General features: G+C 43.8%; 1 protein-coding gene across 2 annotated transcripts in view; it reads left to right on the top strand.

The window, feature by feature from the left end:
• The window catches only part of ERBB4 (erb-b2 receptor tyrosine kinase 4), a 690,947-nt gene that overhangs the window by 630,720 nt on the left and 32,991 nt on the right, over positions 1-27,236 (top strand). For both annotated transcript variants that reach the window (XM_083154478.1, XM_083154479.1), the window contains exons 24-25: positions 1,692-1,789; positions 13,071-13,241. In XM_083154478.1, coding sequence (XP_083010604.1) covers positions 1,692-1,789; positions 13,071-13,241 — 269 coding nt within the window. The remainder of the gene's footprint in view (positions 1-1,691; positions 1,790-13,070; positions 13,242-27,236) is intronic.

The raw sequence follows: 27,236 nt of genomic DNA, 5'->3' as shown, positions 1-27,236 counted from the left end.
GGGGGGAGTTTGGGGGCTAAAAACCGTCACAGCTCAAAGTGATAGTCAAAAACTGTCACAGCTCAAAGTGAATTGTTATTTGTCTTAGCCTACAGTAAATTACAAGATAAGCTTAGACCTGGCCTAACATGTTATTTATTTATTAACAGTTTCTTATATAGCGCAACATATTCCATTGCGCTATAACATTGCAATCCTTAGATAACTTGCAATAGATAGTGAATTTGCTCAGTCCAGTCACCGAGGGAGAACGTGTTCTGCACCACAGTCACTGATAACCAATAATGACACTTCTGACTTTTATATACAATGTTGTGTAAATACTAAGGATATGAGCTCTCATCTATAAACCAAAATGTTTCAATTACCTGTTCTGCTCAATCACCAGTCCTGAACATGGAAATTACACTAATCCTGTTGTATAGGACAGGTACAGATGTGTCCTGACATGTCATCTAGCCTCAATATGCTGTACAGCACAAGATACCCGGTGCAGCTGAGCTGCTCCGAGAGGAGTAGCGTACCGTCTGTCCCTTTAATTTTGCATCACAGAATCTCATTCTGATGCGGTAGGAGTCATTTGTGTATGGTGAAATAGGCGTTCTATAGGTGAAATAGAAGGTGGTGCTGTAGCTCATCATATACACACTTTAATCTGTTATCTCACATTCCGAGACACTTCATCTCAACGGAGCTGCAAAGGGAGTTTGTAAGTGAGCAGTGACTGAAATGAGTGGAGGCAGATATGTCCTTTTTCACCAGTCTCCTTTCTTGGGGCCCCTTTGACAGCTGGAGCCTGGTGACCAGTGCCTCCAATGTCTCTGCCAGTTACACCACTGGTTGGAGTATCAATTACGTCCTTGGAAGCAGCAGTTATAGCGCTGTATGGTAATGCAGCAGGAGCCATCCATTACAAGCAAATGCCTCCTGCTGCACACAGCGGCGCCAACAGCCATGCTGGGCCCAGGTACCCAGAGGGGGTGTGGCCAATACATGGAAGTGTGGGCAGCCCCCACATACAGATGTAGCAAAGTAGTTCTGTTGTTTTCAGTTGTTTTATTCATGCAAATAGTCAGTGTTGAATTTCCCATTAGGCACATGAAACACATGCCTAGGGGTGCCATTAGCTGGGGTGGCACAGCCGCTGCCCTGCATCCGAGCTTTCCAATGCTCCAGTTAGCTGCAAAGAGCAAAGACTACATCCCCCATGATGCATCTGGGTGTCTCAGGAGCAGGCACGGGTACTGTTCTGGAGCCTAGAAGATTAAGTGTGCATTGGGTGCAGTTGTATGAATTACCTATCAGAAGTAGCACCCGGGATGTATAGACTTTATTATTACAGTTCAGCTCCTGTAACCCATTGTTATTGGCTGAGGATCCCCTTTCCCTTCAGTCTTGTCACCCAGAGCTGGCGAGCTGTCATACAATGGAGGCAGCTGGAGTTATGCCTCGCCCCGCATCAAACTCTGCTATAACAGGGTCATTCGTCCTCTCCTCCGCCGCAGCGCTGCTTAATGTGCTTATTTCTACTGGACAAATGACAGATTGATTTCACAATTGCTTATGTGCTAAAAAACATGTATATGGGATTAGTTCTATTTTCTATTAGCATCTGTGAGTGTTTGACTTCAGCCCCTGAATGTTGCCTTTATTCAAAGCAATAATTCCAATCCTTCTCCTCCTTCTCTCAGGCTGGATGATCGATGCTGACAGTCGCCCCAAATTTAAAGAGCTGGCTGCAGAATTCTCCAGGATGGCGAGAGACCCCCAGAGATACCTTGTCATACAGGTACAGCATATTATGTACATACTAAGGTATACTGTAACAACTTGGGTTCCATTTCCATCATAGCCACATCTGTGTGTAGTTTGTATATTCTCCCCCTACTAGTGTGGTTTTCCACCGAGTATCACCGGTTTCCTCCCACAATCCAAAAATATACTGCTTGCGGCAAGTTCCATCAATTATATGGGCCACATTTCTGAACATTGAGCTTAATTCAGAGTTAGACTTACCCATGAGCCTCAGCCCCCTTGCAAATAACAGAAGCAGATGCACCAGGAATACGAAGGGAGCGTTGGATGCAATGTGGGTTCAAAAGAAAGGCAAAAATGCACAGTACACAATTTATGCACATAACAGTAAGTGGCCAAAGAGTTTCTATAATACATAACTTAGAGACTGTAAAGGCAAATTGAACAAAAAGCAAATTGAAATGCCAAATATTTTTTTTAAAGTCCACACTGGTAAAAAGTCCACACCAGCAAAAAGTCCACACTGGCAAAAAGTCCACCCCAGCAAAAGCCCACACTGGCAAAAAGTCCACACTGGCAAAAAGTCCACCCCAGCAAAAGCCCACACTAGCAAAAAGTCCACACTTGCAAAATGTCTACCCCAGCAAAAGCCCACACTAGCAAAAAGTCCACACTTGCAAAAAGCCCACACTGGCAAAAAGTCCACCCCAGCAAAAGCCCACTCTAGCAAAAGGTCCCCACTAGCAAAAAGTCCACACTGGCAAAAAGCACACATTGGCAAAAAGTCCACCCCAGCAAAAGCCCACACTAGCAAAATGCCCACACTGGCAAAAAGTCCACCCCAGCAAAAAGCTCACACTGGCAAAAAGTCCATCCACACTGGCAAAAAGTCCACCCCAGCAAAAGCCCACACTAGCAAAAAAAAGAAAAGCCGACTCAGCCTTATGGGCTTTTGCTGGGGTGGACGTTTATCTCTCCTTATCACCCTTGCATTTATCTCTTGTTAAGGCTTAATCCATCTGCCCCTTTACCCCATAATGACAATGTGAAAAAAGTTTACAAACTCATTCAAAATAAAAACTTAAGAAATCACATGTACACACAGAGTCGCCGAAGCCCGCCGCCAACTCAGGAATGTGTACATCTCAGAGGCTTGAACGCCCCAGAGATGCACGCGCGTCCTAGTTCAGTGTAGCCCCTGCTGCCGGCGCTCGCCAGCGGGGAGGATCTGGCGAGCCCCGGCCAAGGATGGCCGGGGCTACATCTGTACTTCCACATCTAGAATACTGTGTCCAGTTCTGGAGGCCATATTTACAGAAGCTTATAAACACATTAGAAACGGTACACAGAAGGGCAACTAAAATGGTGCATGGCCTACATCACAAAACGTACCAGGAAAGACTAAAACATCTCAATATGTATACAGTAGTTTGCAGCGGAGAAGGGAAAGTGGGGACATGATAGAGGCTGTCACCAAGGGTTTTAACAAAAAAGCCAATTTCCTTCCACTGATAGACGGAGCTCATGGCACAGGATCAGCCATTTCTTACCCGCCTGCTGTAAGGAAACACAATAGAAATAATCAGCCCGTATGTTACACGGACAAAACCCATGAAGTGGTTGGATCTGCCGCCTCATGAATGTGCGAATGACTTGCAAAACCATCAGGCAATTTCATTTTTATCCTTATGTTACTATAATCCCGGTTCATTGTACCTGTCCTCGCTCACGTCGGCTTTTCCATTGTAGTCACCATGTTCTTACTAGGAATTAGAATGTCTTCCATTGTCCTTGGAGATTCTATGTTACCGCCATTGTGTGCGGGGGAAGACAATGTAACACTGTGATATCATATAGGGCGGCAGTGTCACACTCTATACATAATTACTATGGCACAACCAGTCATCAGCAGGTGGCACATAGGATGAGGAGGGCCCCAGAATTGAATTGACTTCCTTAAATATACATAATTACAGGATTTATTTCTGTGAATTGCTAGAGTTTGCAAATGGAGTTTTTTGTCAATGAAGTATCCTGAGAATGTGATAAAAGTTGGGTTTACTTGATTATGGTCCTTGAATGGTGGAAATGCAGCTTCACTATTGCTGGGTTCATTAACCCATTCAGGTCCAACGTCTGGTCAGGCTCAACAGCCCTAGCGCTAGAAGCAGATCCAGTGGTGAGACACTTTAAAATAAGATCATTAACATCGTTCAATGTACACCATTTAAAAGAAAAAACATTTTTCTTTGATTTCAGCAGAAAAGCAGTAAACAACAAGAGACATCTGTACATAGTATTGTTCCGTATAAATTCCATGTCATGCCATTAGAACAGTAATAAAGCTTTGTACATCCAAATGAATTATTGGCACCGTCTTTCCCGCATTAACCATACAGAAAAATACAAACCCCAAAGCAAACCCCAGGCCCTCCCCCCTTCATGTACACCATTTTTTTTTATAAAAAAAAAAATACAATTGATTTAAACATTTAAAACAGACTGAATTGCAAAAAAATATTTGGACTGCAAAAGTCAATTGCACCATTTAAATGCAGTAGGATAACTGCGGAGCTGGATGTTCCATTGGACAGAGAGCTTAAAACATAAAAGACTATCAGTGTTCTCTGCATGAAAACTATGGGCCTTATTCTGATCTGAGCTCAGTACAAATTTGTTCTTAAAATGGGCAAAACCATGTGCACTGCAGGTGGAGCAGATGTAACCTGTGCAAAGAGAATTAAATGTGGGTGGGGTGTGCTGAAACTGAAATCTAAATTGCAGTGTAAAAATAATGCAGCCAGTATTTACCCTGCACAGAAACAAAATAACTCACACAAACCTAACTCTCTCTATACATGTTACATCTGCCCCACCTGCAGTGCACATGGTTTTGCCCATGTTAAGAACAAATTTGTACTGAGCTCAGATCAGAATAAGGCCCTATATTTGGATAGGCTTCCATTTATTTGCAATTTTGCATATCATTTTGCATATACTGTAAGGCAATGAAACTACAGTATGTGTTTGATTAAATGATCACATAACGGGGTAAATGTAATAGTTGCGGACCCTGGTTTTGCCTTGTCAATTATTGCCGCTTTAAAAGTACGGGCCTTCTCTCCCGTAGTCCTGCACGTCCAGTGACTCCGACTCTATTGCCTATACCCCATAATGTCAGTATCGGAGTTAATATAAAGGGGATAATGTAATTAAACAGCCATAAAAAATTATCTCTGGATGATACAGTTCAATATAAATATGCAATGGTAAAGTTTTTTTGACAAAAAAGGTTAAAAAAAATGGTATTATGTCTTCAACTTTTGGTTTTATTGTAATGTTCCTCAAGCTCATTTCCAACTTGGTGGTTCCGTTACTACTGTAATGTGGTGCCCAGTAAACACTAATTGTCACTTTTACCAAATGTATCAGTATCACCAGGATGTCCCATCTTGCAGTACAATTGTGAAAATCTAGAGTTGGCACACACATGCAGTACTTAGCATTGTCTCATAAATGGAGGTTCTGTTCATGACTCTAGATAGTCCTAAGGATATTTAAATGGTATTCTACTGTATATGGGGTTTATATTGGGCCGTTCACATTATTATTGAAAGTTGTGTAATGAATAGAGTTTGTTATTGTAAAAAAGTTTTTTCCGTTACCGGTGGAATTGCCCATTTAAAACGGATTATGTGAGCTACCTAAATATATCAGATTGCCCAGGCGTTCAAGTGTTATTTCTAAAGCCTAGACCAGTGGTCCTCAAACTCGGTCTTCAGGAACCCATACAGGTCACATTTGGCAGTTCACCCAACAGGTGTGCTGTGGTATTAATAATTATCACATTTTAACAATCCACAAGTGACCTGGAAAACGTGACCTTTGTGGGGTTCTTCTGAGGACCATGTTTAAGAACCTGTGGCTTAGACGATACACTTCCACTATCAGTTTAGTTATCTCATATCCACACACTGGTTGGATCATTTCATAATTGAAGGGAAATCATCTATTACTGTCCCCATGTTTAGGGTTTGTAACTAAATGTGAATATTTGCCCATTTGATGAGTCTTAGTCATCTTCGAAGCCATACGTGCAGTATGATTAGTTTGATACCAGTCATTATCCTTGGTGCAAAAGATACATCCATATACAGGTCTAGCATATTGCCAAACACTTCTTCAGGAGGATAACATAGAAGGTTATAGACTGTTTATCAAAAATAGATTATGTAGAGGGGGGGGGGGGGGGGTATGTTTATATGTTATACCATCCTTAAAACCATGCATAAAGGAAGACATATACAAGAGCACAATGAAGTAGAAAAGGAGCTAAAAACTTAGAGTAGGAACGTTTTATAAACCAACCAACATTAATACGGAGGAGGAAAAAGACCTCTTGCTACAGGTGGGAAAAGCGGCCAGTTTAGGGGACATTATTATTATGGGTGACTTTAACTACCCATAAATAAATTGGAAAGATAGGTCAAATAGTACCACTAAGGGAAATGTTTTATTGGATGCCCTTAATGACCACTATTTGTATCAATTTATTGAAAGTCCAACCAGAAATAACAATATCCTGGATCTATTGATAAGCAACAACGGGGACATTGTTACTAACATAACCATAAGGGAGACATTGGCGAACAGTGATCACAATATGATCAAGTTGATTTCAATTTTAACTTAGATAGTTATATTGGAGCAACGAGGTCCTTACAATTCAGAAAAGCAAACTTTGGTAAGTTTGAGGAGACCTTAAAGAATATGAACTGGAAAGAATTGTTTAGAGGTCTGGATACTACTAAAAGGTGGCAAATAAAAAAAAAAATACTGCATGAGGGCACTGATAAATGTATTCCTAGGGTAAATTAAAGAACAAATGTCAAAAGGAAACCGATGTGGCTTAACAACAAAGTCAAATTTGAAATGGCTAAAAATAGGAGGGCATTCAAAGCGTTTAAACAAGATGGGACACCGGAATCATTGCCACATATAAAGAATGTCATAAAAAAGTTAAAAATGCAATCAAGATGGATAAATTAGAGACTGAATGAAAAATAGCTGCAGATAGCAAATCTTATCCCAAACAATTCTACAGTTATATACACAGGAAATGGTTAATGAAGGAAAATATTGGCCCACTAAAAAATAAGCAGGGTACCTTAGTAATAGAACGAAAACAGAAAGTGGAATTATTCAATTAATTTTTTGGTACTTATGTAGTATCTGGGCTGCCGATTTTTTGATTGTATGCCTTAAGTTAAGGCATACAATCAGATGCGATGCGATGCGATATCGCATCGCATCGCATCCGATATCGGATGCGATGACCCGATTTTTCCATAGGAATCAATGTTAAAATGATTCCTATGGAAAAATGGGTCCTTTTCATACCCCTACTATCCAAGTGGGCATGGAGTTGGATATAAACCTGTGGCGAGCGTAGCGAGCCACCGAGCCCGAAGCGTGGCGAGCGAAGCGAGCCCCGCGAGGGGACGGTATTCGTCCCCTCGCGGGGCTCGCTTCGCTCGCCACGCTTCGGGCTCGGTGGCTCGCTACGCTCGCCACAGGTTTATATCCAACTCCATGCCCACTTGGATAGTAGGGGTATGAAAAGGACCCATTTTTCCCATTGAATTCCATGTTAAAATGGACTCAGTCCATTTTAACATTGATTCCTATGGAAAAATCGGGTCATCGCATCGCATCGAGTCGCATGCGATGCGATGCGATCTCCCGATCCGACCCGATTTAGAAATCGGCAGCCCAGATACTACATAAGTACCAATTTTTTTTCTTCGGTATTTACAAGGGAAGAATCTTCAGAAGATCTCCCACGGATTGAATGCTCGGCTTTTGATTGCTCCCAAACTGTGTGTTTGAGTGAGGAAATAGACAAAAATAAATTACAGAACCTAATTAGTAACAAATCTCCTGGCCTGGACAAAATACACCCTAGGACACTAAAAGAACTGAGTTCTGTCATAGCACTACCATTATATCTGATATTCGATGAAACAATAAACTCAGGGACGATACCAAGGGACTGGGGCATAGCTAATGTAGTACCAATATGGAAGAAAGGTAGAAAAACTAACCCTGAAAATTATAGACCGGTCAGCCTTACATCCATATTGGGGAAAATATTAAAAGGAATTAATAAAAGATAGTATCCAAAGTTTCTTAGAGCAGGAGAAGGTGATAAGTAAGGCTCAGCATGGGTTCGTCAAAAATAGATTATGTCACACTCATTTAATTAGCTTTTATGAGGAATTCAGTAGGGGGTGGACTTAGGAAAATCTATTGATGTAATACTTGATTTCACTAAAACTTTTGACACGGTGCCTCATAAAAGGTTATTAATAAAACTAGGTAATTTAGGGTTAGGAGTTAAAATTTGTAATTGGATTAAAAACTGGTTGCACAATCGGGGACAGAGAGTGGTGGTAAATCGCATACATTTCAGCTGGGGTAAGGTCCAAAGTGGAGTCCCACAAGGTTCAATATTGGGACCCACCTTGTTTAATATATTCATTAATGATATAGGTAGTGACATGGGGCCTTATTCTAGTTCACTTAGAGGCAAATTCCTTCTCAGATGGACAAAACCATGTGCACTGCAGGGGGGGCAGATTTAACAGGTGCAGATAGAATTAGATTTGGGTGAGTTATTTTGTTTATGTGCAGAGAAAATACTGACTGCTTTGTTTTTACACTGCAATATAGATCTCACTTTGCAGAAAAACCCCACCCAAATCTAACTCTCTCTGCACATGTTATATCTGCACATGGCTTTGTCCTTGTCCATTTGAGAAGGAATTTGCCTCTAAGAGTGAACTAGAATAAGGCCCATAGTGAGTAAGATTGCGATATTAACACAAAATTGAGTAAGGAAATTAAATCAGAAGAGGGTGTGGATACACCACAAAGTGAGTTAATTAAACTGGAAAGGTGGGTTGGAAAGGTGGAAAATGCGGTTTAATGTTGATAAATGTAAAGTAATTAATTATGGGAACACAAATGAACTAGCTTCTTATAGTCTCAATGCAGTTATTATAGGGTATTCTGCTGTGCAAAAGGACTTGGAGGTCATCATAGATTAAAAATTGTGTAATAGTAAAAGCAAACAGGACACTGGCATGCATTAAAAGGGGAATGGATTCAATGGATGCCAATGTGATAGTGCCTCTTTACAAAGAGACCACACTTATACTAATACTGTGTTCAATTCTGGGCACCGTACCTTGAAAAGGACATAAATTAATTGGAACATGTACAGAGAAGGGCGACTAAGCTAGTAAAAGGTCTCGAATCACTAGAATACAAAGATAGGCTAACCAGGCTGAATATGTTTTCACTGGAGAAACGGAGGTTGAGAGGGGATATGATTAGTATGTTCAAATACAGGATTGGGAATCATATGGAACTGGGAGATGATTGGTCACTAACAGGCCTATACTTAGGACACGCGGGCATGTACTGAGGCTCGAGGAAAAGAAATTCCCTACTGAATTAAGAAGAGGATTCTTCACCATTAGTGCAGTAACATTCCGGAACTCATTGCCGGTGGGGTGGTTACAGCAACTACTGTTAATGAATTTAAATTAAAACTGGATGAGTTTTTGGCCACTAAGGGAATCCTATAGATATGACTTAGTCAAGTCAGTATTTACAAGTCAGATAGGTTGAACTCGATGGACTAACGTCTTTTTTCGACCTTAATTATTGTGTTACTATGTTATTAGGGTTTCAAGGCATGTTGTAGCCTAACTCCTATTCAGACGGACTGACGTGGGCTGGTGGATTACTACAAAACTCGCTCCTACTGTCTGCAATTTAAAATATTAAAATATATAGAGTACTTTTTGCAGGAGACTGGAACTTTGCAATGGCTACAGCTGTAATACACAGAACTATGACTACATAACATATTGATGAAAGATACAACGGATCCATGGTGGCTGAGAAGGACTGCTAATGAGGTTCTGAAATCCTCTCCTCGCGGCTGTGCAAAGTTAGAAGGTGAAGCTGCTTCGTATTCCATGTCAAAGCGTAACCGTCCCAAAAATTCACACCAAGAATCACCAGACCCTGTCAAGTGCTGTCCAGAAATTGATTCAGTCGGAGATGTAGACAGGAAGAAAGGAGAAATAGAGCAGAAGAGAGGCAGTAATGTGGACAGTCTCATTTGATGCATAGCTCCTCTGATTCCCTCAGTATGTCCCTGGAATAAATCAAATTATGCAGCACTGGAGGACTGTATTCCTGAGGCTACTTAATCCTGCTCAATGGTGCATTGATGGACTTGTGTAACCTTTATATTTCTGCCCAACTGAAAGCTTATATTCAAAGGAATGATATTGTATTTATTAGCCCGGTGTTTCATATGGGATAGATAGATAGATAGATAGATAGAGCAGGAGACTATATAAATGTCCAGGTCCCGCCTCTTTCGTGTGCAGTGCAGGTGTGTAGCTTATTCAAACAAACATATATACCAGTCGCACAGGATTCAGATGTTGTTTAGGTTATTTTTTATATATAACAAATGGCCCCCTGCCTATTTTGATTTGGTATTTTCAATCATTTTTGACCAAAGTCAGGGGTGTGCTATCACAGACACAAAAATATGAATAATTTTTAGGAAAGAAAAAGGTGTGTCTATAGTGCGATGCACCTCAAAAAGAATAATTGCACAGTAAGCTATAACTTGTATAGCATATTCAACTAAGTCTTGAACACATGTGTAGGTCTCCTGGAAAATGGCGGGTCTCCAGATAATAGTTATAATATATGGGGGCAGTGTATGGGCCTGCTGATCCCAGGGTCCTGTGTTTAAACAGATACATACATAGGGAGATGTCCTATTAGCCCCAAAGCCAATACAGCTGATAAAAACGTCATTAAAAAATTGTCGATATCGCGGTATCCAATTAGCAGCCTGTTACTGGATGTCTTCTCACCCACTGCCTGCCCCTGACCTTGGATTGTTTATTGGACTGTGCCTCTGTCTGCTGTCTGTCCTGAATTTGGACTGCGAGCAAGACCTCATTCTGTATCACCTTGAGCCCTAAGTCCATCCGTATCTACTCGGTCCATGATACATCCATACCAATTCCCCATAAACCCCTACTCCTAATGCTGGCTAATCTTGTGCAGGAACTTATGTAGGTAGCCTAGGATTTATCTCTGCATGTTTCTTCTCATGAAGAGGATTCTTGGCTTGCGCCAGCCACAGGTTCTCTGTTAAAGTAGTCTGATAATTATCATCACATCAGCACTGGACAGTGCAGCAGCACTTTGAAAAAGACTAGAATCTACATCTGTAATTACATATCAATGAACAAGAAGACAAAAAAGCAACACCAACTTCCTGATAATGGACTAGGAATTCCTAAAATAATCACCCATTGAAGAGGACTCACAGATTCATTCAACCAGTTGAGGAAATCTCCCGGATCCTGGAATCATTTAACCAATTGAAAAGTTCAGCTATCTTCAATAAAATTGGCCTAAAGGAGATCTACAACTTAGTGTGACTACACAATGGCGATTAATGAAGAAACCTATACAGTACTCATGCTTGCCATTATGAGTACCAGGTGATATAATTTGGGTTGAGAAAGACCATATAAATTATGTTCTCTGGGACTTTTAGGAAAATGCTAGTCACAAAATTTTATTTCAAGGAGATAAACTACGATTGATGGGTATTCAATAAATTGAGACATTGGAAAAATGCACACACATCGGCCAGTTTTGATAGTGTTGACTATGTAGGTTTTCCCTTGGATCTCTATGGTGGAGAGTTGCACATTGTGTCAATGACGAGTGTTTAATTCCCCCAGAGTTCGCAGTCAAGAAGGTGCTGATCTCTAAGAAAACTCAAGACAGCTCCACCATATGGTTCTTAGGTAGAGGTGTAGACCTAAAGAGAGGACATTGGTGCCGGCAAAAATTCTACATGCCAAATAGCTTTCTTCCATAACACGTTTATAAAGTGTTCTCTCTGAAATCCCAATACTGAGTATTGGTAAAAGTACAGAGGTCACCGTGGCTGTTGACAGCTGCTGAAGGCCTCATGGTTTTTAGTAAATTACATGGTATAGAATGGAGCTACCTACAGACGTAGTCCTAGATATTCCCTATTGGTAAACGTCTCTGAATTTCATTTCTAAAAATTGATTGAGTCAGTTTTGTCATTGTAAGCTAGTTAATTAACAAACATTATCTTACCAAGTTCTGTAAGCAGAATAAATAAATATAGAAAAATACATGAAAGCAACTGTGCGCAGTGTCACCCTGGGGTGCCTCGGAGAACTTGCAGTGGTGCCCTGGATTAGTGGTCCAGGACCTATTCAAAATTATTTATGGTCAATGTAACCAGTTCTGGTGGATTCCTATCATAAAATATGTGGACAAACAGAAGCAAATCCTGACCCTCACCACATCACTTCTGAAGAAGGGACTATTCCAGAAACGCGTTAAGTGTGGCAGAGGAGGTGTACTTGTCCTTGGTGAAACGGAGTACTACATACAGCTTGAGTGTGGAGCAGCTGACTGGTCCGGACTGGGTGCTGCTCAGGACACTTGCTATACTAACATCTGTGGTTGCTGATTTGCCTTGGGACTCCCTCTATATGCTATCAAAATCATCTGTCTGTGAGTGCAACTTATAATTAAAATTTCATGTTTTAAAACGTTATTTGCACCATTTGTGTTTCTCTGTTTTATATAGAGAAAATCTGGGGATCCCCCACACACTGTCAGACTCATTGGATATACTGAATTTCTTACCAGGAGATTTATTGGACATATGGTGATATAAAACCTATTTTATGAGAACACCTGAGCGCTATACTCCTACACTAAAACCATTTTTCTGTTGCATATTGTATTTGAGTGGTATGGGGATGTCACTCTTTGTGTAGTGTGGTTAAGCTGCTATAGGAAATTTAAGCGCACTTTAGCACGAAAGCACTTTTTCCTCACCACATAACGGAACCTCAGGAGGACGTATAAATACAACATACTTTTTTTTTTTTTTTTTTTTTAAATGTCGGGAATCAAGTTTGTTATCCAGAGATAATAAATACAATTTACTTAAGGAAATATTTTAAATTCTACATTATGCATAAGAAATTCTTGACCTAGGGACGCCGCAACAAAATTTCTGATGCTATATGGAGCCGTAATTCGAAAAACGTTGGGAACCCCTGCATTATAGTGATGTTATATGTATAGTAAATAGATCATTTACAGATCGCTAATTTTGATTAACCATAAATATGACTTATTTTGTCATCCAGGGTGATGACCGTATGAAGCTTCCAAGTCCGAACCACAGCAAGTTCTTCCAAAACCTCCTAGATGATGAAGATCTGGAAGACATGATCGATGCCGAGGAATATCTTGTCCCCCAGGCCTTCAACATCCCACCTCCGATCTATACCTCTAGGACCAGAATCGACTCTAATAGAGTAAGTGGTTGCACTATTAAGTTCTTTGTTTTGGAACCTGTTACGCTGCCTTAGGTATAGTACATATCTTAATTTGCTGTCTCTGCCTTGGCATGCCTCCTAGATTTTTAAAAAGAAATTCCGTCATTCGATACTCTTATCGACTTGTAAATTAAAGTATTAAAGGATGATTTTTTTAAAGGTCTATTCTGAAGTGAAAATTCAGAACCTAGAAAGTTTTCAAAAACAAATAACCATAGTATAATTGAAAGTTCATATGTAATTTGTTTGCAAATATAATAATTGCTGTTAGCGAATATGTTTTATTACAGGGATAATGATTCTACACAATTTTCCCAGCAATTCCATAAAAAAATATTTTTGCCTTCGAACATTGATCTCATTCCCTTGTCCCATATTAGACTCTTACAGCACTGAAACCATAGTAACTACATTTCTTCAATACAATGTAAGAGGTATTCAGATATACCTGTTAGCAAGGCTGAAATTTTTGCACAAAATCATGCTGCACTGCAGGTGGGGCAGATGTAACATGTGCAGAGAGATTTAAGCTGCCCATACACTTGTCCAATTTGAGACCAATTTCACCTGATTCCGACGGATCGGGCCGAGATCGGGCCAAATCGGATGTGTTGGCATTTAGATGGGGGATCTGGTGCTAGGAAGGAGGGGGTCACTGATCCGGGCAGCACAGCAGAAGGCTGTCCGGACTTCAGGTGAGGAGGGGGTATTCCATAAACTTTTTTTTTCAATAGAGTAATTTTATTATTTTAAAGAAAGGCATTTACATTTCAAAAAGGAATAATAAACAAAAACATCAAGAATAGTTATCTTATGGATAATTCAATGTTATCATAACAATGAACAATGTTACTGTAAAAAAAATATATATATATATATATATATAAATACACCCAACACAAAAAAAAAAAAAATATATAATAATAATAATAATAATGTATTAAATACATAAATAAATATAATATATACTGTCCCATCCAACCCTGTTCCTTAAAATGAGAAATATCATCAAGAAAGAATATTTTCCTAGTGAAGTCATATAGTTTTGTAACGACTATTTGGCATCAGTGGCTGCAAATTTAAATAGACAGTTGGACATTAGAGCCATTCAGAATGTATCGGCATAAATTGAGTTAATCCATCGATGCCATACTTTATCATATTTAGACAATTTGCCCCTTAACATATATATATATTTTTCATGCTGTAAAGTAGAATTGACCAACATCTTCCATTCTTTAAATAATGGACCTGACTGTGCCATCCAAGCGCGAGCTATACAAACCTTTGCTAGGGCAGTCAGGTTAATGACATACATAGTATCATCCCTATAAAGTAATTCAGCATCCCCTGCACCTAACAAACATACCCTGGGGGTAAGATACTCCGACGGGATTCCTGTGACTATCAAAGCAGTCTTAATTTGTTTCCAAAATTTCTGAACTACAGGGCATACCCATATAAGGTGCCAAAAGTCACAATCCGCCCCTCTACATTTCGGACATTCAGCTGAATCTCTACCACCAAATTTGACCAAGCATTTTGGAGTCAAATATGTTTTATATAATATAAATAATTGAATCTGTTGAGTCCTAATTGAAGAAGTGGCAAGGGATGGAAATTCCCTAGCAGCATCCCATTCCATATCATTAAGGATACCCAGATCTGTCTCCCATCTTTGACGTTGAACCTGCATGGTATCTGTATGATATTCAGATATTAGGAAGGAATAGGCCACAGAAATACTCCTTTTCTCTCTCAAATTTAAAAGAAACTTTTTCAAAGGCGATGTAGCAATATTAGGGGGAGAATCTTCAAATTGAGCTTGTAGGGCATTTCTCAGTTGTAGATAATGACAAAAAAGTGTACTTGATAATTTAAATTCCGCCTGTAGTTGTTGGAATGTTTTCAAAATACCAGAATTATATAATTGACCTAATGTCTCAATTCCCCAAGGAGTCCAGACCTTGACACCAGAAATTTTCCTTAATTTTGGTAACCGACGGGAGTGCCAGAGAGGAGTGTCAGGGTCATAATCATAATATTTAAACAAGACTTGAATGTCTCGCCAAATTTTAAGGGCCTGTGTAAGAATAGGGGATCCTCTAATAGAGGTTTCACTACTCAAGAGTAATTGAAGCGGGGTTCTACCAGAAGCAGTATGCTGTATAAATGCCAAAGATAAAGGATCAGGTGATTCATCCTGTAACCATTGTCGAATATGTGTCATTTGCGAAGCGAAGTAATACAATTTAAAGTGTGGTAAAGCTAGCCCCCCCTCTACTTTTGTTCTAGTTAGATTATCAAGCCTAATTCTTGGACGTTTGTTTGCCCAAATTAAAGAGGAGATCAAGCCATTCAGTTTACGGAAAAAACTAGTAGGAATATACATTGGAGAATGCTGGACCACATATAAAATTTTTGGTTGTACAACCATTTTAATTAGATTCACTCTGCCTGTTACTGTTAGAGGCAGTTTACTCCAAGTTTTTGTTTTGTCTTGAAGATATGAAAGAATCGGTAGAAGATTCAATGAAAGATAATCTTTGTAATTATTTGTTATATTAATTCCTAAATATTTAAACTGATCAGTCCAGCATAACGGTAATGAAATTTTTGGCTCAGCTGGAGGACTACCTCTCAAAGGCATAATGAAGGATTTATTCCAATTAATTTCTAGTCCCGAAAATCTACCATAACTTTCCATAACCTTCAAAACCATGGGCATAGCGGATTCATAATCCTGTAAGAAGAGTAAGAGATCATCTGCATATAATGCAATTGTATCCATCCTTTTACCAATCCGCAACCCCACAATATCTGGATGGGCTCTAAGTATACAAGCTAGAGGCTCAATTGCCAGAGCAAAAAGGGATGGGGAAAGTGGACACCCTTGTCTAGTTCCTCTCGAGAGAGAGAAGGATGAGGATACAAAACCATTAACGGACAACCTTGCCATAGGGGAAAAATATAATAGTTGTATCCATCTTAGATAATTAGGTCCAAAACCCATCGATCTCATGACCTCCCACAGATACATCCACTCAACAGAATCGAAAGCCTTTCTAGCATCAAGTGAAACAATAACTGAATGTGTTTCACTTTCATGCAAAGCCTGAAGATGCATATATAATTTCCTTAGATTTATACTAGTCGATCTACCTGGCATAAAGCCAGATTGATCTTGATGTACAATAGAAGAAATTACTGCATTTAATCGTATAGCCAGCACCTTGGCCAGAATTTTTGCATCAGTTGGGATAAGGGATATTGGCCTATAAGAATCTGGGAATACAGGATCCTTTCCATGTTTGGGAATTACAATGATAATCGCCTCTGACATTGAGTCAGGAAAAATATCATTAGCAAAAATACCATTGAATAATTTTAACAATCGTGGTGCATGTATTTCCAAATTACTCTTATATAATTCAATGGGGATGCCATCTGATCCAGGAGCCTTACCCCCAGGAAAAGATCCAATGGCCGCCTCAACTTCATCCACAGTAAATACAGCATCTAAACTTTCTCTAGCCTCATTTGATAGGACAGCAAGGTCTATCCCATTTAAATATAACTTCAGTTCCTCCTTCGTATAGTTAATACGTGACTGATAAATATCTTTATAGAAAGATAAAAATATATTCACTATATCTGGTGTATTAGTGGCCACTGAACCTGATTTATCCATCAAGCGGGCTATTGTTGATGCAGGGCGGTCAGAGTGTACTAAATGTGCTAAATAGCTGCCCGTTCTGTCAGCATTTTGATAACTTCTATGTGAACTAAATACCATGCTTCGTACGTTACGATCTTCCAAGTGTTTTAACCACGCGGCCCGTGCAGTTTCCCATAAAAGTTTGGAATCAGCCAAACCATCGTTTATATATTGAGCCTCTAGTCTACAGCTCTCTGTTTCGAGCTCAGTTCCCTTTGACCTGTATGCTAACTTAAGGGCAGCTATACGTTGAATAAGAGTACCCCTTAAATATGCCTTATAGCAATCCCAAACTGTTGCCTGAGAAGCAGAATCTTCATTAACTTTAAAGAATAAACTGAAATTCTTTATGGCCGCAACGACATAGGCTTTTGTTTCAAAAGGAAAAATTCATAGAAGCTATTGACATTATTTCGTATGCAACCTGGTAGCGCATAACATCATCTTGGCATGTGTGTCATCTCAGCGCAGCTGTGTATGGGGACACGTGGGGGGGTTAGTGCGTGCTTATGAGTCTTCCTGCATGGCCAGGCTTGCTTCACATTCCCACTCCTCATCAGCTTAATTCAGAACTCCAAGAAAGACCAGACAAGGAGCTAATTTACAGATGGCATTGCCACGGAGCATTTAAGCTGGAAAGAAGAAGAAATTATCATCAGCGTGCTATTCAGCACTAGGAAAAGGGAAATAGTTCCTACTTTCCCGCGCGTTGCATCATGGGATGTACTAGACGGAACCCCTTCTTTTTGCCCTCGATAACATTCTTTGAGAAGACAGAATGCGCCTTGATTGCAGCTTTGTGCCGGAGGATGAAGAGCTGATGTGGCAGAACCTTACCCACCAGCCCCTCATCCGTCCTTCTCTCTCTCTCTCATACCCTAGTTCAGGCTGTTTATTCTCCGGCTTTCTGTATTTGTGACACTTTTCCAATGTGTTCGCAAGGTCAGATTTTTGTGACAGGAGATTGCACAGCTGCCAGATTGGATGTATTTTAGACCGTAACTGATATTCTTGCTTTCATTGCACATTGAGCTGGAACATGATTCGTACACAAAGACATTTCAACACAAAAACCCTAGTCTATCATTTTATGAGGAGTGGGGTATCACCGTGGGCTCCGCACTGTCGTTCAATTTAAGGGCACTCAAAGGGTTAAGCCACGCCAGGCTTAATGCAGCCTTTCTTTGTTGTTATTATTTTCCCAAATGTTTCAAAATACATGCATGCCATAATTACTTAATTAATTAACAGAAAAAAAAAACAACGAATTATATAAATCATTCAGTAGATAGTTACATAGATTTTTCCCTTACATGACACCCCTAATTACCCCTGTTTGTCCATATATTACCCCTGTTTTTCCAAATATTACCCGTTTGTCCATATATTACCCCTGTTTTTCCATATATTACGTCTGTTTGTCAATTTGAGCCCATAAATTATCCACCTGCATGCCGGCGCTCACCCGCTCGGTGGGGAGGTGATGCGGCCTCCGCTACGCTCAGGGAGGGGGGGTGATGCAGCTGCCGCCGCTGTGCTCCGGGGGGGGGGGGGGGGTGTGTGATGCGGTGGGAGATGCGGCCATAGGGCCGGCTCCACAGGGGGGGGGGGCGCAGCTCCGGCCAGGCTCCAGGGAAGGGGGGGGGGTGTTAGAGGGAGATGCGGGCTCCAGGGGCGGGTGTAGAATCACTCACCATGCTCACAGGTGCTTTCCTCCTGGCTCCTGCTCTCCTCGGCGCCGTGGGACCCTTCCTGTTCCTGGATGCTACTGCTGCTCCTCCTTGCTCCTGCAGCTCATTACCGCCCTCCAGTGGCCGGCGCCTGAGCAAATGCCTAAAGCTGCCTAGTGGTGGCGCCGGCCCTGCCTGCATGGTAGATCTAACCTTGAAAATATTCAGCATTAATCCTACAGTATCTTGCAGTTAGGCGATACACCAGACACTGCAGTTACCCCTTCGTTTCACTAAAAATGAACAATGCAGGAAAATATGATAAGCTGAAATGAATTCCAGACGATACAGAGGACACTGTTAAATGTTATTTGCCTCACATAGAATTACAGATAGAGCCAGACGCCTCAATCCCTTTACTAGGATTACGTGAGCCAGAGCTGTCGTACTTAATCCTCTGCTAATCCCCTACTGTATTGTTGTATGTATTGCAGCTGAGAACAATAGATGATAATAAGCCTTGTTGAGCCATGGCTCACCAGAGACGGCTAGTTGATGAAGGCTCCATCTGTACTGTATCTGCAATTATGGCTAGTGAGGGCAGATGAAGCCGCTGGCACCAATGTATATACCCATGTGTTGTAAGGTGCATACACACTGGGCACAGCGATGATGGTGAAAATGGGGGTGGCAGGACGCTACTGAAAGCTGAAAGATTGGTGGCGTTCGGCGATGATGCAGGAGCGCACAACAGTGCTCATCGCCCGGCCATACACACTGGGCGGTTTGAAAGTAGCTCAAAACATCAAAAGTGAGCTGCTTTCAGCTCAAAATCACCCAGTGTGTATGGGCCTTAAAGGGCTAATCCAATTTTCCTTTTACTGGGAAGCTGCATACACAAAGGACTCAATCTGCGCATGTGTAGAACAGGTTCCACAATTGCAGCACAGTTTAGCAAACTTCTCTGCATGGTTGACAGGCAGAGGCATAGGGGGAGGAAAGCGGGTGGGCGCAGCAGAAGGCTTTTGGGAAGGCCAAAGACTGCATCTGCAACACAGTTTGCTTGGCAATGCCCCCCTGTAAATGCAAGTTCAGGTACGGTTAGAGTTACAGCAGTCGCAGAAGAACAATGTGACCGATGGTTGCGATGTTTATCTAACACTATGATTGCAGTTTTAGTGCACCCAAATGCAGGTGGTATGCAGACAGTGGGTGGTATGTGTGCTGACAGGGGGTAGCTGAAGGCAGGGGGTGGTATGCAGGTAGGGGGTGGTATGCAGGCAGGGGGCGGTATGCAGGCAGGGGGCGGTATGCAGGCAGGGGGTGGTATGCAGGCAGGGGGTGGTATGCAGGCAGGGGGTGGTATACAGGTAGGGGGTGGTATGTAGGTAGGGGGTGGTATGCAGGCAGGGGGCGGTATGCAGGCAGGGGGTGGTATGCAGGCAGGGGGTGGTATACAGGTAGGGGGTGGTATGTAGGTAGGGGGTGGTATGCAGGTAGGGGGTGGTATGCAGGTAGGGGGTGGTATGCAGGCAGGGGGTGGTATTCAGGCAGGAGGTGGTATGCAGGTAGGGATTGGTGTGCAGGTAGGAGGTGGTGTGCATGCAGGAGGTGGTGTGCAGGCAGGGGGTGGGGTGCAGGCAGGGGGTGGTGTGCAGGCATGGGGTGGGTTGCAGGTAGGGGGTGGTATGCAGGTAGGAGGTGGTGTGCAGGCAGGGGGTGGGGTGCAGGCAGGTGGGGTATGCAGGTAGAAGGTGGTGTGCAGGTAGGAGGTGGTACGCAGGTAGGGGGTGGTATGCAGGTAGGAGGTGGTGTGCAGGCAGGGGGTGGTGTGCAGGCAGGATGTGGTGTGCAGGCAGGGGGTGGTATGCAGGTAGGAGGTGGTGTGCAGGTAGGAGGTGGTGTGCAGGTAGGAGGTGGTGTGCAGGTAGGAGGTGGTGTGCAGGTAGGAGGTGGTGCAGGCAGGGGGTGGGGTGCAGGCAGGAGGTGGTATGCAGGTAGGAGGTGGTGTGCAGGTAGGATGTGGTGTGCAGGCAGGGGGTGGTATGCAGGTAGGAGGTGGTATGCAGGTAGGAGGTGGTGTGCAGGTAGGAGGTGGTATGCAGGTAGGAGGTGGTGTGCAGGTAGGAGGTGGTGTGCAGGTAGGAGGTGGTGTGCAGGTAGGAGGTGGTGCAGGCAGGGGGCGGGGTGCAGGTAGGGGGTGGTATACACTTCCTCCTGCATTTGCATAGCTAAGGATCACCAGCGAGCATATATGATCCAGAATGAATCAGGCCCTATAAGTAATAGATACTAATTCATATACTTAAGAATAACCCAGAACTGGATCATGGCCACATAATCATCAGAAAGCAGGGTACTTGTGAGTTATCTGGACGCCCGATTTTTTGATTGTATGCCTTAAGTTAAGGCATACAATCAGATGCGATGCGATGCGATATCGCATCGCATCGCATCGCATGCGACCATCGGATGCGATGACCCGATTTTTCCATAGGAATCAATGTTAAAATGATTCCTATGGAAAAAGGGGTCCTTTTCATACCCCTACTATCCAAGTGGGCATGGAGTTGGATATAAACCTGTGGCGAGCGTAGCGAGCCACCGAGCCCGAAGCGTGGCGAGCGAAGCGAGCCCCGCGAGGGGACGGTATTCCGTGTCCCCTCGCGGGGCTCGCTACGCTCGCCACGCTTCGGGCTCGGTGGCTCGCTACGCTCGCCACAGGTTTATATCCAACTCCATGCCCACTTGGATAGTAGGGGTATGAAAAGGACCCCTTTTTCCCATTGAATTCCATGTTAAAATGGACTCAGTCCATTTTAACATTGATTCCTATGGAAAAATCGGGTCATCGCATCGCATCGCATCGCATCCGATGGTCGCATGCGATGCGATGCGATGTGCCCGATCCGACCCGATTTTGAAATCGGGCGTCCGGATAACTCACAAGTACCGAAAGCAGATATAAAATCTTCAACAAAGGGAACAAACTCTGAAAGAGAAACTTCTAAATGAACAGAGTTTGACTTCAGTCGTGGATAAACATTTTTCCACCAAATGCAATTCTGCATTTATAGTGAGCAAAGCGATTGTATAACAGAGTGTCAACATCATTTCATGAAGGACCGGTCATGCCTAACAAATGTAATTAATGTTTATGAGGAAGTAAGTCTTAAAATGGATTTTGTTGTAATTGTCATTTGCAATTCATTTGATATATTTGCAGGAGCTTTCAACACAGTTTCATTTACCAATCTGGTACAAAAGATGACATTATTAGATCACGTTAAAGAAGAGGCTTCGTGGGTAGAGAACATAAAGCAGTGGTTCCCAACCCTGGTCCTCAATACCCCACACAGTGCACGTTTTGCAGGTCTCCACACAGAATCACAGGTGACATAATTAGCTCCACCTGTGGATCTTTTCAAATGTGCCTGAATAATGAGTGCACCTGTCGGGTGATCTGGAAAACGTGCACTGTTGGGGGAACTTGAAGACCAGGGTTGGGAACCACTGACATAGAGGACAAAGCGCAGTTACACAGAACACATTCAGCCTGGGCCAGAGCTACTACCAGTGACCAGTGGTTCATAAAGAAAGGCGTCTGTAGTTGCCAATGACATTAAGCTATACAGGATTATTGAGAAATAGTTGGATAATAAATTGCTATATACTCGTATATACAGTATGGACCTTATTCTGATTGACTCGCAAGGCTGCAAAATTTGCAGCCTTGCGAGTCCATCAGATGGCGCCTGGTGTGCTGACCGCCCCCCCCCCCCCCCTCCTCGCACGCGTGACCCACCGCACGCCTACAATTGGAGCATCCATTCTCTGGTGGAGAGAAATCATACCATGGTCGGCGACCATCAAAGGATTTCTCCAGCATTCGCAGTTCAGTTTGCGGTTCACGGGCGTCCCGTGGAAGGACAGGGCGGGCAGCTGATATCCAGTAATGTCAGCTGCCTGCCGACCGCACCTGCGTCACGGCCTCATTAGCATGAGAACGCTCAGCGTTCTCATGGGAACGCCCATGAAACAAATGCTAATGGGGCTGCCCGGCGCTCCCCACCCTTCTGCGCCCTGCCTGCTGTGTAGGGTGCGTGCACCCGGCGAACAGAATGTTCACTGTAGATGCACGCACCCTGCATTCTGAACATGCGCAGAAATGCATCTGCGCATGCACAGATGCACACCATTGGTCCTCAGTGCGAACGCATGGAGGACCGAATCAATTAGAATAAGGTCCTATGTTTGGACTAAGGGGGTAATTCAAGTGAGTCATCATGTGCAGGTCCCACTTCTGCGCGTACATGAAAACACCCTGTGATGTCGGAAGTAGGAAGGCAGCAGGCAGTGATTGACAGCCTGCTGCCATTTGGGGGGTGGTGACGGTTGTGGGGTGGGAAGAGTTCAGGAATCTCCGCTGTAGGGTTAAAATATCATGGCTATTGTGGTGGGTGCCTTACATGTACCCCATAGGTGCCTTAGGATACCCAATTTTCAGAGTGAAATTTGATGCTGCGTCCTAAGACATGGTTGGATCACTACTGAAGCAGGAGGCAACTGCTTAATAGACGCCTCACGCTGCAGGTAATCTAATCTAATCAGTACTGCCAAACCCAGCTGCGCCTCAATGTCCCCCTGATAATTCTATCACATCGCAATTCCGGTCTGTGGACATTCAGAGCAAAAAACCTTGGAAAACTCACGTCGCCCTTTTGACTGTCGATCTTCCCATCGTCGTCCTTGGGAGAGTTTTCCCTGTTTTTTTTAAAGCGGCAATCATTTACATGGCAAAATCAACCTGTTCTTTCAGTGTAAATGATTGCCGCTTTAAAAAAAAAGGGAAACCTCTCACGTTCTGATTCTCTCATCGTATTACATTTGGCCCATGGTCTCTGTACATTACGTGTGCGTTCTCATCCACTCGCAAGCGGCCCCACGGTAGAGGATTCATCTAATGGTCGCTCACCGTCGAAATGATTTTTCACCCCGTTGCTAATAAAAGTCGGTCTAGACTGAATTTTATTCAGGCCGCAGGTGGCCGAATTCTTGGCGGGCATTGACGTCACGTGACCACAAGCAGGCATTGAAACGCTGGGTGGTCCCCTGCGTCCGGCCACTTCCCGATTTACTGTCAGGACCCGGGGTGCCGTGGACGCACCCACTGGCAGTACTGTGGTGGTCACACGGACGCCCCAGACCTCCGCTACATACTGGAGTCATAGGACGCGTCAGGGGAACAGCCGCGCGGCAGAGACTTCCTCCGCAGCTTCCGGGCGTCGGGGGTTGCTAGGCAACCAGCCCGGCGCGCTGCTTCCGGCGGTACTGACAGAGGTCCCGGCGCGTTGCTTGGTAACGGCAGACGCCGGGCGATTCAAACCTAGTCCTGACTGTTTCCTGGCAGTCAGGACGCCGGCTGCTTGGCGCCCTTTTCTTCGCGCACCTATCACCTTGTTAGAGGCTCGGTTCAGGTGCCTCTCTTTCATTGGTCCCGCTCCCTTTATCAGCGGTCTGAGAATGCTCTCAGATGCCGGTGATAGATTCCTGTTACTTGCGGGTTAGCTGTCTCTGTTACAGGCAGCCATCCCTGGTTTACGATCGGCTGTACCCACGCGGTCCGGACACCCACATCTCTTCCACCCCTGTTGGGTGCCGTGAGTTATCCTGGGCTACCGCCGAGTAGCATTATTTCTATGTTCTGTGCCCTGGTAGGAGGTGGGCCTTGTTCCTCCTTATTGGTTGTTTATGTACGATTAGTTGTGGGGTCACAACTCTCTTTAGTTACATTTTGGTCTCATAGGTATTTTTGGGACTAGGTTCACTTACGTTGCGCGACGGTGTCGCAGTATTACGTTACCTAGGTATTTATGCTATTTGTGTCTTTACTTGGCTATGTGAAAGATACCCCTAGGTATCCAGCCATTTTCCCCGGATTGCTTCATCATCCCGGGTTCCTGGGGACCACTGCCTTAGGGGTAGTTAGCTTCATCCCCTTGTTCTCTCCTAACTTTGGTGGTCGCGTTGTCCCCTCTCAAGACCAGGTGGCATCGGGGTTGGAGCCTGACTAACGGGCTCCTTCGAACGCGGCTATTATTGGCGAAGCCTAGTACTAGCACGCGTCCACCAAAGGTATTCAGAAACAACGGAGGTAGGGTGGCAGGAGAGGTCCCAGGAACCTAACAGTATCACCGGCCAAATTAAAGTTGGAGACAAATCTTTAACAACTTCCAACATGAACCCTGAGCAGGTTCAGGGTTTAACTCAGATGATGCAAGACCTTACTCTCCGGGTATCAGTCCAGGAAGGTATTTCGCGTGATGCTCGGAGCACACCCCCTGAGCCCAAACTCAACCTTCCCAATAGGTTTTCTGGGGACCGTAGAGAATTTTTTAATTTTAGAGAGTCCTGCAAATTGTACTTCCGCTTAAAACCCAGGTCTGCAGGTACTCAGGCCCAACAGGTGGGGATCATCATTTCATTACTTCAGGGCGACCCCCAAACATGGGCATTTGGGCTTAAAGTTGGGGATGAGGCACTGTCCTCAGTGGATAACCTCTTTAAAGCCTTGGGACTATTATACGATGACCCGGACAGGGAAGCTTCCGCGGAAAGCCATCTCCGAGCCCTTAAACAGGGTAGAAATCCCGCGGAGGCCTATTGCACAGAGTTTCGCAGATGGGCCAACGACTGCGGGTGGAATGACCCCGCGTTAAGGAGTCAATTTAGGTTAGGGCTATCAGAATCCATCAAAGATAGTCTATTACAATATCCTGTTCCCCCCACCTTGGATAAACTTATGGAGTTGGTTATAAAAATTGATAGACGCTTTAGGGAACGCAAAGCAGAAAGGGTTTCTGCGGCAATCCCTCACCCTGGGCGAAATGTAATAGAGTGCGATTTTTTAGACATGTGCGATTTTTGGTCAAAAACGGCCGAAATCGCACATTTTCCGAAAATCGCACATTTAATAGGTTGAAAATCGCGGTAAAAAATCGCACTTTTTACCGCGAAATCGCACTTTTAGAAGTGCGATTTTTAGTCACATTTCAATTCGCATCCAGATGTTTTCCCATTATAAAGTATACAACTCGCAAATGTAATAGGGTGCGATTTTTGGTCAATGTTACCAAAAATCGCAAAAAAAATAGACCAGGTTCTGACAGGCGAATTTGACAGAACCATGCACAGATCATTGAGATCTGTGCATGGTTCTGTTAATAAAAATGTGTAAAAGTGTTTTTATAAAAAAAAAAACGGCGTGGGGTCCCCCCTCCTAAGCATAACCAGCCCCGGGCTCATTGAGCCGGACCTGGTTCCAAAAATACGGGGGAACAAAAAGCATAGGGGTCCCCCGTATTTCTGAAACCAGCCCCGGACTCTTGGACCGGTCCTGGTTCCAAAAATACGGGGGACAAAAAATCTGGGGGTCCCCCGTATTTTGAAACCAGCACCGGGCTCCAACAGCCCGCGGTGTCATGCCACAGCCGGGGGACACTTTTTATACAAGGTCCCCCGGCCAAAACATGAGCACCGTGGCTGGTCAGCCTTGGACGGGGTACCTGGAGGAGTGGGGACCCCCCCAATAAAGGGGTCCCCCCCCCCAGGCTTCACCCGTCCAGGGCTGAAGCCCGGGGCTGTCACCGGCGTCCGTGGCCAGTGGACGCCGGCCTGATAGGGTTAAATCCATCATACATATCATTACATTGCTTTTTACCGGCGAACTACAAGTGCCAGCAGACCTCCCCCGCATGCTGGGACTTGGAGAACCACAAGTCCCAGCATGCAGGGCATTAATGGGCCCGCTGGGACTTGTAGTCCACCTGTAAAAAGAATGTTTATAAAAAACACACACACAGAGAAGTACAAGTTTATTACACACACACACCTCAATTTTACACCAGCGTTACTTACCATTCCTGGATCCAGCGCTGGTCTGGCTGCTTTACAGCCGGCTCCCCCCGCACTGACAGGCAGCGGGGAGAACCGCTTTCTCCGTTGCCTGTCACCGGCTTTCTCCGTAGCTTCTGTAGCTCTGTCCCAGTGCTACAGAGGCTGAGAGCGTGATTGGCTGAGCTACAGTATGCGTCTCCATGGAGACGCATAGCTCAGTCCTGATTGGCTGAGCTATGCGTCTCCATGGAGACGCATACTGTAGCTCAGCCAATTACGCTCTCAGCCTCTGTAGCACTGGGACAGAGCTACAGAAGCTACGGAGAAAGCCGGTGACAGGCAACGGAGAAAGCGGTTCTCCCCGCTGCCTGTCAGTGCGGGGGGAGCCGGCTGTAAAGCAGCCAGACCAGCGCTGGATCCAGGAATGGTAAGTAACGCTGGTGTAAAATTGAGGTGTGTGTGTGTAATAAACTTGTACTTCTCTGTGTGTGTGTTTTTTATAAACATTCTTTTTACAGGTGGACTACAAGTCCCAGCGGGCCCATTAATGCCCTGCATGCTGGGACTTGTGGTTCTCCAAGTCCCAGCATGCGGGGGAGGTCTGCTGGCACTTGTAGTTCGCCGGTAAAAAGCAATGTAATGATATGTATGATGGATTTAACCCTATCAGGCCGGCGTCCACTGGCCACG

Source organism: Crinia signifera, chromosome 7 (genome assembly GCF_055691185.1).
Source record: "Crinia signifera chromosome 7, ASM5569118v1, whole genome shotgun sequence".
In the NCBI taxonomy this organism is placed as follows: domain Eukaryota; kingdom Metazoa; phylum Chordata; class Amphibia; order Anura; family Myobatrachidae; genus Crinia; species Crinia signifera.
Note: the sequence above shows the minus strand (reverse complement) of the source record. Positions and strands in the feature narration are given on the sequence as shown.